The sequence below is a fragment of the Schistocerca nitens genome, chromosome 8, assembly GCF_023898315.1.
Source record: "Schistocerca nitens isolate TAMUIC-IGC-003100 chromosome 8, iqSchNite1.1, whole genome shotgun sequence".
Lineage (NCBI taxonomy): Eukaryota > Metazoa > Arthropoda > Insecta > Orthoptera > Acrididae > Schistocerca > Schistocerca nitens.
In genome coordinates this window covers 358,388,072-358,402,051 of record NC_064621.1, presented here as the reverse complement: position 1 = coordinate 358,402,051, position 13,980 = coordinate 358,388,072, and the positions used below count along the sequence as shown (strand labels likewise).

The 13,980-nt window shown below is 44.6% G+C and overlaps 1 protein-coding gene across 1 annotated transcript in view; it reads left to right on the top strand.

Annotated features, from left to right (window-relative positions):
• Positions 1–13,980, top strand: part of LOC126199566 (ankyrin repeat and SAM domain-containing protein 1A-like) — a 576,756-nt gene that overhangs the window by 302,901 nt on the left and 259,875 nt on the right. The window contains exons 4-5 of the mRNA XM_049936488.1: positions 5,158–5,303; positions 7,835–7,951. Of these exons, the coding sequence (XP_049792445.1) occupies positions 5,158–5,303; positions 7,835–7,951 (263 nt within the window). The remainder of the gene's footprint in view (positions 1–5,157; positions 5,304–7,834; positions 7,952–13,980) is intronic.

The window sequence follows — 13,980 nt, the reverse complement described above, 5'->3', positions numbered from 1 at the left end:
ATCTTAGGATCATGCAAAGTAATTGCCGTAGCAACTTGTTTTGCTAGTATTGGAACATTCGTGATGTAGTAGCTTCTGTAAATTACCTTGATAAGCTTTTCCCTGTATGGAAGTTACTTACCGCAAACCCTCGGTTGATCAAGTTCTGTCGATAAATTGTTTTTCCCATCTTTCGTGTGCCAACGGCCTTGCCGCAATGGTAACACCGGTTCCCGTCAATTCACCGAAGTTAAGCGCTGTCGGGCTGGGTGACCATCCGGTCTCCCAAGCGCTGTTAGCAAGCGGGGTGCTCTCAGCCCTTGTGAGGCAAACAGAGGATCTACGTGATTCAGAATTTGCGGCTCCGATCTCGTAAACTGTCATACGGCCGGGAGAGCGATGTGCTGACCACATGTCCCTCCATATTCGCATCCAGTGGAGCCTGTGGGCTGAGGATGACACGGCGGCCGGTCGGTACCGTTGGGCCTTCCAAGGCCTGTTTGGACGGAGTAAGTAGTAAATCTTTCGTTTACTTAACTTACTGCGCGAGATGGTGCAGTTGTTACAGCACTTGTAGTACGGCCGTCGGATTTTTCAATTTAAATGCCCTTCAAAGTAAGGAAGGTTACTAAAGCAAATCCGACGTCGTGTAAACAACCCACAAAATTCAAACAGATATTTTACGAGTGCTGTATTGTAACGTGTGTTGTACTGAAAGGAAATTGTTCCGATTAGAAAATATAATTTAACCCAAGTTGATGGAAGTGTGATCACTGATTTACAATAAGTCTTATCAATACTGTTCATTTGCTTAATCATTTTATGCTGCATAACAAATAACGTGGCAGTGCTACGAAACCACATTGACACACATCTACAGTACGTTATCATGCACAAAAATACATAAATTCAGAGTTTGTTAGGAAAATGATAAGATTTTTTTGGATTTAACGATGACCTCCAGAATCGAATTGTTATAATATCTGTTACGTGATTGTTTAAAATTAATTTTAAATGGCTTAAAATGAATTGTAGTACCAGCAGATGTATTTACCAAGGAACACAAGCGTCTCTACTAGAAATTCTTATCTGTGCTTTTGCAAAACTCAAATGAATTCTGTTCAGAACTTTCAGCAGTTAAAGCCACACAGTTATTCAGTGATGTGTTAATTAATTCCACTTGAACTGACTCCACTCAAAAGTACGATCACTTTAAGCCAACTTCGGTGCACGGGCATTCCTTTTGTCTGAATGCAAAGTATACCAAAGAAATAGAAAGGAAAAAATGTGTGTGCCAGCAATGAGTATTTACTGTGTTGTCACTCGCTGGATTCGTATTAGGGACACAACAGGATTGAAATTCCGCCAACTTAATCATATTTAGTTCCTTAGTAGATTCCCTAGATTTACTACTGCGAATGCCTGGATGGTACTTCTGGAAAGAGTACGACCTAGTTCCACATCCATTCTTGTTCTAACCGATGTTGTGCTTTATCTAATGACCTCGTGGTCGACAATGCCTTAAATCCCAGTTTTTTTGGCCGGCCGGTTTGGCCGTGCGGTTCTAGGCGCTTCAGTCTGGAACTGCGTGACCGCTACGTTCGCAGGTTCGAATGCTGCCTCGGGCATGGATGTGTGTGATGTCCTTAGGTTGGTTAGGCTTAAGTAGTTCTAAGTTCTAGGGGACTGATGACTACAGATGTTAAGTCCCATAGTGCTCAGAGCCATTTGAACCAATTTTTTTTGTGAACAGTGGGATAGAGGTGGCTTTTGACAAAAGAGATTAAGAAAAATTAAAGGAAGTGATTTCTGTTTTATGTTTCGAAATACATTTCTTCATGCATTAAGACACTTATACTGATTGGCTTGAACTAATTGTTATTTGGTTTCAGAATTTATAAACATTTTATGTTTCGACGACTTTGATTAACACTTTTTAGTAAAGAAATTATTTCTATTTATCGAGGAACTATTCATACTTCAGCACAGTGGTGATCATAGGTTCCGGGCATTGGCAATGGCGTCCGCACCTACCTCACCCCATTTTTTAAGATGGTTCAAATGGCTCTGAGCACTATGGGACTTAATATCTGAGGTCATCAGTCCCCCAGAACTTAGAACTACTTAAACCTAACTAACCTAAGGACATCACACACATCCATGCCCGAGGCAGGATTCGAACCTGCGACCGTAGCAGTTGCGCGGTTCCTGACTGAGCGCCTAGAACCGCTAGACCACCGCGGCAGGCTCTACTATCATTAAAAATCTTTAAAATTGTACCAAACACAGTGGCGGTGACTTGATAGTCTATTTAACCTGACTTGTTCACATCATCATTGCTCGAGCGGTGAAGAAACCGCTTCGCAATCACCTGGATGAAATAAAACAATGCCCCAACCAACCTCAAGTCACCATATTTTTATGGCGTTGTTAATTATGGATATACTGTTCGCAACTCCGTAGCGATTCACAGTAAGATGAATTAAATAGTGAACTACTTTCGTAAGTGTTTAATGTAAATTTAGATAAATCTAGTGTTCAGTAAATATCTTTATCGTGTGTTGTATTCGTCGAATTCCATGTCATTCTCGATATTCTTCAGAAAACGCTCCACACAGCTGCCGTGTCGAAGGGTTACCCGTCAGAATACACCCGTAATAATTCTAATTGGTCTTTTGCCCGAGCCTTCGCCGCATACGCGTACGACACCCGTATTGCTCGTATACCATCCTCCCCTCGCTTTGTGATGTGAGAGCCGGCCGAAGTGGCCGTGCGGTTAAAGGCGCTGCAGTCTGGAACCGCAAGACCGCTACGGTCGCAGGTTCGAATCCTGCCTCGGGCATGGATGTTTGTGATGTCCTTAGGTTAGTTAGGTTTAACTAGTTCTAAGTTCTAGGGGACTAATGACCTCAGCAGTTGAGTCCCATAGTGCTCAGAGCCATTTGAACCATTTTCTTTTTTTTTTTTTTTGTGATGTGAGGGGTTACCATTTCCTAAGGGAGATAGGTGGTTCTGAATCCCACAGTACTGTTTCCCAGGAAATTAGTGGTAAGTGTGTATTATTGGGTTGAAATCGATCCAGTAGTTCAGGAGATTAGACACACACACACACACACACACACACACACACACACACACACAAAAGCATTCGTTTTTATATATGTATATGATATTAATTATAAAGTCTCAGATTAAGGGGTCTTTAAAGTTAGTATAATTAACTCTTGGGTGCATCATACTATAGAGAGGTCACTGCGAGGCGTCGATTAATTCTCAACATTGATAGTTATCAACAAAGTGAAGTTCGTATACTCATGTCTTTATATACTATCCTTTCACACCATTGCGTGTAGCGCAGTAATAGTTATTGAGCATCAGTACTGCAACATTTTTGACCTAAAAATCAACCAGTCTTGATGTTAGTAAATCCATGGTTAACATGATGATGTTTATTCGGGTTTTGTGGATCAGTATGTATTGGAGACACTCGTCTCGAACCAGTGAATCTCTCTGGACACAGGAATTACACACACACAGTCACATACACAAACAAAAATAAATACTTCGGAAGGTAGCCTATTTATTATATTTATTACCAGTATAAATTAATACCAGAGTAGGTATATATTTTAATGACATGTAAAGCTGTAGCGTTTCTGTCAGTACTCCAGGTGATTTACTCGGTGGTTCTAAAGGAAAGTAATAAAGAATGGCTGGTAAAATGACGCGTGGATGGACGGGGAATACTTGCCACTTGATATGACCTACGTAACATCAGCATATTTATTGCTGACTGTCGGCGGAAAACTAGTATAACAGTTAAACTTTATCGCTATTAACAAGAAATACCTTGCTAAAAATACGTGTTCCTCTTTGCAGTACTTTCCTAATAAGAGGTTTAATCTTCGGCTATGTAAAACACACACACACTGAATACTGTACGCTATTTGATCAAACCTATTCGGACACCGTGTAAAATGCGCAGTCGACCACTAGATGCCATGAGAGGCTGGCCTGCTAGAATAAAAAACTGTATTGTCAGTAGGGAACCATTCACAGCAGGATCGGTCGCTGAGAAGAGCTCATTAACTTTTAGCGTGACTGGTCCTTCGATGTTTCCTGAGTAACAATTGGATCAGGGACATTTCAAATCTTCTAAAGCTGCCCAAGTAGAATGTTGGTGATCGTGAAGTGGAAACTCGAAGCAGAAATCACAGTTGTACCAGACGAGACAGGACGAGACGGACAGGGATCACCGAGCACTGTGGAGAGTGGTCGAAAAAAATCCCATTAAATCAGCGGAAGCCTTCAATCGTGAGTTCCGAAATGCCACCAGTAGTCCAGCTAGCATGAGGACTTTGCATAGGGAGTTCTAGAGAGTTAGAACGAATGGGGCACAGTGATGGAGCAATTCCTTATAACCCACATATTTTGTAGTGAGTGTTAAGCAATGATTGAAGTGGTGTAAAGAGCAATACCACTGGACAGTGAATGATTGGAAGCAAGTGATTTGGAGTGACGAATCACACTTTACTTTGTGGCAAACCGATGGAAGTGATTGGGTTTGGCGAATGCCTGCAGAACTTCGCCTGTCATCATGTGTAGTGCCAATATTGAAATACGGAGTGGGTAGTGTTACGCTGTGGAGGTGTTTTAGTGGTTACTGTGTGGTACCCTTAGTGCACTTAAGAAAACGTTAAATGCAGAAAAATATGAACTCATTTTACAGCATTCTATATTGCATACAGTAGAGGGTCGGTTCTAACACGAATATTGTTTGTATCAGCATGACACTGCATCTTGTCATAAAGCAGCATCTGGGAGGCAGTGGTTTGTGGCTAACAACATTCCTGAACTGGACTGATTTGCCCAACGTCCCGACCTGAACCCAGTGGAACACCTTGGAATAAGTTAGAATGTCTGTTTCTCTCCAGACCCTAGCATGCAACATCACTTCTCTGGTTTCGGCGCTTGAGGGAGAATGAGCTGCCAGTCCTCCACATTTAGACTCTGACTGAAAGTGTCTTCTGCAGATGTCATGCGGTTATAAAGGCGGGGGTGGACTACTCTGTATTAGTGTGACTGGATTCTTTTGATCAGATGTTGTACGGTTTGCTGTTCTTCACCACACGGTTTTGTTTATGGGAGAGATGAGCGAGAACTGCCCTTTTGTTGCAGACGAAGGACAACGAGACGGCGTTGCACTGCGCAGCGCAGTACGGGCACACGGCGGTCGTTGGGCAGCTACTGGAGCACGGCTGTGACCCCGCCATCCGGAACAGCCGCGAGGAGACCGCGCTCGACTTGGCCGCGCAGTACGGCAGGTAATATAGCACCTACCTGTGCGCTCACCGCCGCAGGCAGTGCCCTTCGACTATCCTGTACCCCCAGCGCTGCTGGCAAAACGTTTCAACGTACCTGTGCTCTCGGCACGGCAGGCAATACATCAACGGTACCTGGATAGTCAAGACTGCAGGTTTATTTGTACACTAACAATGGAAACTACCCATAGCATCCCCATCAGATTTATTGGTAAGAGGGCCCCGTGGACAGCAGGTCAAAAACTGAACACAAATCAGGCATGAGAACAGGAAAAATGTGTACTGAATCGTAAAAAAGAAAGAAAAATAGAAACAGCCGAAAAGACCAATGGCGTCATGGTCCAGTGGTCACCGTTTTGGACTGTCAAGCGGGCGAGTCGTGTTCAGACTCCCTCCGTGCCAATTTTTTTTTTCTCCTCCGTTGTTCACCGTATTTAAATTTGTGTCTGTGGTGTTGTGTAACGTCCGTTTGCAACAACGTGTAAGGAAGGGACCTGTGACACACTATTAGCAGCTAAAAGGAAGTTGTATTCGAATGGCAACCGCAAAATTTTGATGATAAGTCAACCGAATCCTCCACCGGGAAACACGTCTGGTGTGTCATACACGGCATTATCGACAGTACGTGTGTCATATGACACTAATCTCTTACTGACTCACTTAATTTGTACGCCTGGTAAGTGAATGAGAGATGCCGCCTTGCCCGATATAGGTATTCATATGAATGTGAACACTCCCAAGAAAACGATGAAAACATGTTAGTTTGTCACATAAGCTGCAACAAACGAACACAACAGTTTCACAATCACACAGTTTTTCTATGCTGTGTCAGAACATTTGTTTTTAACATTTTTGAAGCTGTGTTCCGTTTTGGAAGTTTTGACTTTTGAATTCCTTTGTTGTAACATAGTTCACACCCGTTTATTTATTGTTTTCATTTCTGTGAAAAGTCTGTGTGGTACCTAGCCTATTCTCATTATTCATCACGTTTGCTCGCTTCAGTACCGTATTCTTACTCTTACCACTTGACTCACATTCTGTAACCAATCTATAGTATGACAACTGCCAAGACTACAAAAAGAGAACAAACATTTCAATTACCGGAAGGACGGCTCATAATGTTGTGGGAAAAATAAAAAAGTGACACGAAGTAGTTTTGAACGACTCGCACGCTTCACCGTCCAACACTTTCAGGCTGCTCTATATTGAACTTCTTGCCCTTGGACCATTTCACTGTTTCTATTTTGCCTTTTTCTCACAGTTCAGTACACCTTCTTCCTGTTTCATGCTTGATTTGTGTTCAGTTTTCGACGGGCTATCCACTGGGCCATCTTACCACTGAATCTAAGAGCGGGGGGTGCGATAGGGAGCTTCCCTTATAAGTATGGAAGGCAATTGAATTCAAAATATCTGGACACTCAGCGGGACAAGCAGTTCACTTCAGCGTGTCAGTGCCATTAATAAGGCAGACAATGCAGTTCATTCTACCGGGACTCTCAGTACGGCGATCGATGGAATTCAGCGTACCTCTGTACTCAGGTGATAAAAATTTACACTGGACCAGTACAGAACAAAGCGTGCTTGTTTAGAGGCTGGTGACGACCCACCCGTAATTGATCTAACCATATACACGTTCAGTAGAGTACATGGCGTATGTCTTTGCAGGTTGTAGAAGAAAGTGGAGTTACTGTGAAGGACCCACCCAGAGTAGATGTAGCCATGTAGGTAGGCAAAACAGTAACGGCGTAAGAAACTTCCTGGCAGATTAAAACTGTGTGCCAGACGGAGACTCGAACTCGGGACCTTTACCTTTGTTGGGCAAAGCACGACTCACGCCCCGTCCTCACAGCTTTACATCTGCCAGTACCTCGTCTCCTACTTTCCAAACTTCACAGAAGCTCTCCTGCGTACCTTGCAGAACTAACACTCCTGAAAGAAAGGATATTGCGGTGACATGGCTTAGCCACAGCCTAGGGGATGTTTCCAGAATGAGAATTTTCACACTGCAGCGGAGGATGCGCTGATCTGGTAGAGCACTTGCCCGCGAAAGGCAAAGGTCCCGAGTTCGAGTCTTGGTCCAGCACATAGGTTTAATCTGCCAGGAAGTTTCATATCAGCGCACCTCCGCTGCAGTGTGAAAATCTCATTCTGAAGCAACGGCGTATGTTTCCAGAATGAATCTCACTTTGCTACGGGGCGTGCGCTGTTATGAAACGTCCTTGCATATTAAAACTGTGTGCTCGACTGGGTTCCTGTCCCTCACATGACAGATGTGTTTGCAAGCTGGATAAATGAGCTACTGCTGCCCACCTATCCAGGTCTGATTCATCTGTGTAAATGTTCAGACATTGCATGACATGTGTTCGCAGGTTGGAGACGATGGTGTGACATAAGGATACAGCTTTACACTTGTCCAAAACAGTTAATATGTGTGGTTACAGGCTGAAGGTGTTAGAGATGTTGCGGCGGTCGCACCAGGAGCTTACCCAGTCATACATTTATCCGGTGTACACACATGTCATACGTGTTTGCAGACTGGAGACTGTGGAGCTGCTGGTGAGGACGCACCCGGAGCTGATCCAACCGTACACGTGTCCAGGCGCCGTGTTCCCACACACGCCGCTCCACCTCGCCAGCAGGAACGGCCACAGGTGAGCAGGCGTTTACTTGCCAAGGCTTGGTTACGCTTATTCGTAGTTTTCACGCCGATGCTTATGGCTTTTTTTCCCCAAAAGTGTTGCTGACCAGGCGAAACTACGTTACAGTGTGTAGATACATCCTTCCCGCTTGTTTTCAAACTTAGTTCAACCTGTTCCCGTGAGTGACGCCGTCACAGCATGTCTTCAAGATGGCTGTTACACTTGACGTTCGTCAGAAACAACGTGCTGTCATATAATTCCTGTGTTGTGAAAACGAGACAGTGGGAAACATCTACAAGAGGTTGAAAAAGGTGTATGGAGATGCTGTTGTCGATCGTAGTACAGTTAGTCGGTGGGCAAGCAGGTTACGTGATGAAAGGGGGCACGGCAATATTGAGGACTGTCCTCGCAGCGGCAGGCCTCGTACTGCACACACTCCAGACAATGTGCAGAGAGTTAACGAATTGGTGACTGCTGACAGACGTATCACAGTGAACGAAGTGTCACGCTACGTTGGAATAGGGGAAGGAAGTGTTTGCAGAATACTGAAAGTGTTGGCGTTAAAAAAGGTTTGTGCCAGGTGGGTTCCCAGGATGCTGATAGTGGCTCACAAAGAAACAAGCAAAACGATATGCAGCAAACTTTCGGAACAGTACGAGAATGGTGGAGATGAATTTCTTGCAAGAATTGTGACAGGTGATGAAACATGGCTCCATCATTTTTAACCAGAGACAAAGAGGCAATCAATGGAGTGGCATCACGCAAATTCACCCAAGAAAAAAACAATTCAAAACCACACCTTCTGATGGAAAAGTTATGGCTACAGTGTTTTTCGATTCCGAAGGACTCTTGCTTGTGAACATCATGCCAAGTGGAACCACCATAAATTCTGACACTGAAGAAACTTCAAGCTCGACTGAGTCGTGTTCGACACATCGGCAAAAGCAGGATGTTTAGCTGTTGCATGACAATGCACGGCCACATGTCAGTCAAAAAACCATGGAAGCGATCACAAAACTCGGATGGACAACACTGAAACACCTGCCTTACAGTCCTGACCTGGCTCCATGTGACTATCATCTCTTTGGGAAACTGAAAGACCCTCTTCGTGGAACAAGGTTTGAAGATGATGACTCCCTTGTGCACGCTGCCAAACAATAGCTCCAACAGGTTGGTCCAGAATTTTACCGTGCGGGTATACAGGCGCTGGTTCCAAGATGGCGTAAGGCAGTTGAGAGGGATGGAAATTATGTGAAGAAATGTAAATATTGTTCCTAAAGGATGTATCTACACACTGTAAATCTTTCAAACATGTAGAATAAAAGATGGATTTAAAAAAAATAGTGTGCATTTCTTTTGGAGTGACCCTCGTACTTTCATCTGGCCACAACCGTGGGTTCTTGGATTGCTCTGGGAGAAGGCTCAACAAACTATAGTTCAATTCTTTTATCTTGGCGGCTCGCGCATGCCCGCCCAGACGCGGGAGATTGCTGCGTTGCCAGTTGCACACGACGCACGCGTCAAGAGAAGCAGCGACATAATATAGCATAGTTCGCAAGCTTACGTTTAGGGGGGAGCGCGCAGTAAAGTCATCACGGCCGCATTAACCCTTTCGCTGCTACAAAGACGTGATCCCTGCATTCCGCACTGTGCGCGATTTTGTCACTGCACTGCTCGCCTGTGGAGACACATGGTGTTCCAACTGCTTTGACACTCTTATCATTCGATTCCACAAAAACTATTCGGCCCAAAAATTTGATTTTTACACATCTTCTTGACTGATACTTTCCCCCAATAAATGACTTAATTTTGTTTCGATGTTCAATGCAGTTATTATGCAGCATTAAATATAGTAAACCATTGCACGAAATTTTGAAGAGTTTGCAGAGGTAAAAGTCCATAGAGTATACTTTCCGTATGGTCGATTTTAGTTGCCACAATGTTGAGAACGAATGTGGACAAGATACCTAAATTTCATATAACATTTACTGTATAACAATACCTCATTTAAGTACCACATAGGTGTCGTATGTAATATTGAGAAATATTCCATCTTTCGCGACTGTAACAATAGTTTTGTTTACACTGGGCACGTTTGGCTTTATTTTAAAGCACTTCAATCAATCAAAAGGAAGTAGACAAAATACATTAAACAAAACTGTGGACTTACAAAAACATTAGGACTTGAATATACCGTCTATCAGTGAAGTGCTCTGAGCTATGTCAAATATAATTTTTGAGTGTGGCACACACAAACAGCATTTATTTGCTAAATCATTGATCAGCCGACACAAACGTTGAATATTGTTACCGCAGCACAAAACTACGAAAGGTGACTTGGCAATGGAGGAGACAAAATACTGTCCACTGAAGATGCTTCAAAAGAGAGAAACGCGTCTGGTCTAAATAAGTCGCAGTTGCAGAAGAGGAATATATTTCAATACCATTGGTAAAACTGCGACTGTGGAACAAAAACAAGAAAGAGAACGTGAGTACCATTGTGTATGTGCCATACCTTTCATTGATTGAAGTGCTTTAAAATAAACAACACTGTGGCAACTAAAATCGACCATACGGAAAGTATACGCTATGGACTTTTACCTCTGTAAACTCTTCAAAATTTCGTGCAATGGTTTACTACATTTAATGCTGCACAATAACTGCGTTGAAAAAAAAAAATGGTTCAAATGGTTCTGAGCACTATGGGACTTAACATCTATGGTCATCAGTCCCCTAGAACTTAGAACTACTTAAACCTAACTAACCTAAGGACATCACACAACACCCAGTCATCACGAGGCAGAGAAATTCCCTGGCCCCGCCGAACTGCGTTGAACATCGAAACAAAATTTAGTCATTTATGGGGGGAAGGTATCAGTAAAGAAGATGTGTAAAAATCAAATTTTTGGGCCAAATAGTTTTTGTGAAATCGAATGATAAGTGTGTCAAAGTAGTGGGAACACCATGTGTCTGCACAGGTGAGCAGTACAGTGATGACAAAATCGCGCGGAATGCGGGGACACGTGTCTGCAGCAGCGAAAGGATTAATGAAGAGACAAAGCACTAGAAATTTCAAAAAGCTGCATTCAAACGAACAAAATTCGTGAAGTAAGACACTTCGATATTGTCTTTAAATAAAGAAAATATTACGCACGGCACAAGGTTTGAACTCATAACCTTTCGCTTAGTAGCTGAACACCTTAACCGTTACGCTAACGCAACCCGTCTGTCAATAAGACTCCATGAGGACTCTAGCATGTCACGCAAAATACTGACAAACACTATTGGTATGACTATGAATTACTCATGCTTCGTCGAAGTCAATAGGAAATAAACAATTACCGCTGTTCTTTATTGTGAAAAAGCGGTTCGTGAGATTGATACAAACACCTTTCCTTGCTATCGCCTGAATTAGGGGTCTTATTGCTTGTTTGGTTTAATTAAGAGAATATGAAGCAATTGGTCTAAAGAATGCTTTTTCCAAACTTTCTATAAAAGAAAGTCTGCTATCAAGACATTGATTTTGTTCTATTACTTTTTTTATAACTGAACGTTTCTAAAACTGGAGACACTCTTCCGTGCTCTGCACTGCAGTCGAGATCTGCCAACGTCGTTCTCTGTTCATTGGCTGACTGTGTTTTGTGACGTCAGATGCGCAGAACGAACCTAAACTCGGCCGCCAACATAAATGACGCGCACTTTAGAACACATGAAATATTAGTTCACTTTATCACATTAATGAATAAAAGATTTACTTAACTTAATCACACTTCTTTGCCACACTTCTTTGCCACACTGTCATGTACCAGCAAAGAATCACTTTAACAAACTTTTCTCTTGCAGTACAAAATACATTACAAAGTACATGTCATCAGAAACTTTTAACTGACACTGTCCTACATGATACTGACTGCTGTAGGTGAGCTCTCAAACTGGCCAGAGCGCTTGCATACCCGACACTACATTGACCTCAGTGTGACGGCGCTGCTGCTGCTGCTGAGAGGGGAGGCGGGTCTTTAGGAGCGCCTCCCATATGTCGTTGCGGATTGCAGCGAGCCCTCGCTAATGTCTGTGGTAGAGAGTCGCGTTGCGAACTTTGGTTTGGCAATACAATCTCTGTACGATACCACAGTATTCGTGATAGGTACGTGTAGGACATAAATCGACTGTTGGGTCGAACTCATGCCAATATGCCGCGCCAGTCACTCGTCAAATGAGTTGCATGTGATGATGATGATGATGATGATGATGATGATCAGGAGCTATTCTGTCAAATAATGTGATGAGGCATGTACTTGTAAATACACTCCGGGAAATTGAAATAAGAACACCGTGAATTCATTGTCCCAGGAAGGGGAAACTTTATTGACACATTCCTGGGGTCAGATACATCACATGATCACACTGACACAACCACAGGCACATAGACACAGGCAACAGAGCATGCACAATGTCGGCACTAGTACAGTGTATATCCACCTTTCGCAGCAATGCAGGCTGCTATTCTCCCATGGAGACGATCGTAGAGATGCTGGATGTAGTCCTGTGGAACGGCTTGCCATGCCATTTCCACCTGGCGCCTCAGTTGGACCAGCGTTCGTGCTGGACGTGCAGACCGCGTGAGACGACGCTTCATCCAGTCCCAAACATGCTCAATGGGGGACAGATCCGGAGATCTTGCTGGCCAGGGTAGTTGACTTACACCTTCTAGAGCACGTTGGGTGGCACGGGATACATGCGGACGTGCATTGTCCTGTTGGAACAGCAAGTTCCCTTGCCGGTCTAGGAATGGTAGAACGATGGGTTCGATGACGGTTTGGATGTACCGTGCACTATTCAGTGTCCCCTCGACGATCACCAGTGGTGTACGGCCAGTGTAGGAGATCGCTCCCCACACCAAGATGCCGGGTGTTGGCCCTGTGTGTCTCGGTCGTATGCAGTCCTGATTGTGGCGCTCACCTGCACGGCGCCAAACACGCATACGACCATCATTGGCACCAAGGCAGAAGCGACTCCCATCGCTGAAGACGACACGTCTCCATTCGTCCCTCCATTCACGCCTGTCGCGACACCACTGGAGGCGGGCTGCACGATGTTGGGGCGTGAGCGGAAGACGGCCTAACGGTGTGCGGGACCGTAGCCCAGCTTCATGGAGACGGTTGCGAATGGTCCTCGCCGATACCCCAGGAGCAACAGTGTCCCTAATTTGCTGGGAAGTGGCGGTGCGGTCCCCTACGGCACTGCGTAGGATCCTATGGTCTTGGCGTGCATCCGTGCGTCGCTGCGGTCCGGTCCCAGGTCGACGGGCACGTGCACCTTCCGCCGACCACTGGCGACAACTTCGATGTACTGTGGAGACCTCACGCCCCACGTGTTGAGCAATTCGGCGGTACGTCCACCCGGCCTCCCGCATGCCCACTATACGCCCTCGCTCAAAGTCCGTCAACTGCACATACGGTTCACGCCCACGCTGTCGCGGCATGCTACCAGTGTTAAAGACTGCGATGGAGCTCCGTATGCCACGGCAAACTGGCTGACACTGACGGCGGCGGTGCACAAATGCTGCGCAGCTAGCGCCATTCGACGGCCAACACCGCGGTTCCTGGTGTGTCCGCTGTGCCGTGCGTGTGATCATTGCTTGTACAGCCCTCTCGCAGTGTCCGGAGCAAGTATGGTGGGTCTGACACACCGGTGTCAATGTGTTCTTTTTTCCATTTCCAGGAGTGTAGATGCAACTGTAAACAGGATACCTGTTTTCATTATATTGCAGTTAGTCTGAATTTGAATGCCCCTTGTTTTTTGGGGACAGATTCACAGTGGAGATACATGTCTCTCCACGTTTCACTGTTTTGCTTATATATTCGTGGTAACACTTCCTGCTGTGGCCCAGTGAGCTACCGCTGTGAATAAGAATAAACTCATATTTAGGAGGAATGGGAATAGAAGCTCTGCTTGATCATATTGATGTAAGTAGGGCATTACTTCCCTCAATTACCTCAGGCGATTTCCGGGAAGAGCAAGACCTAGGCCATATTCCTCTC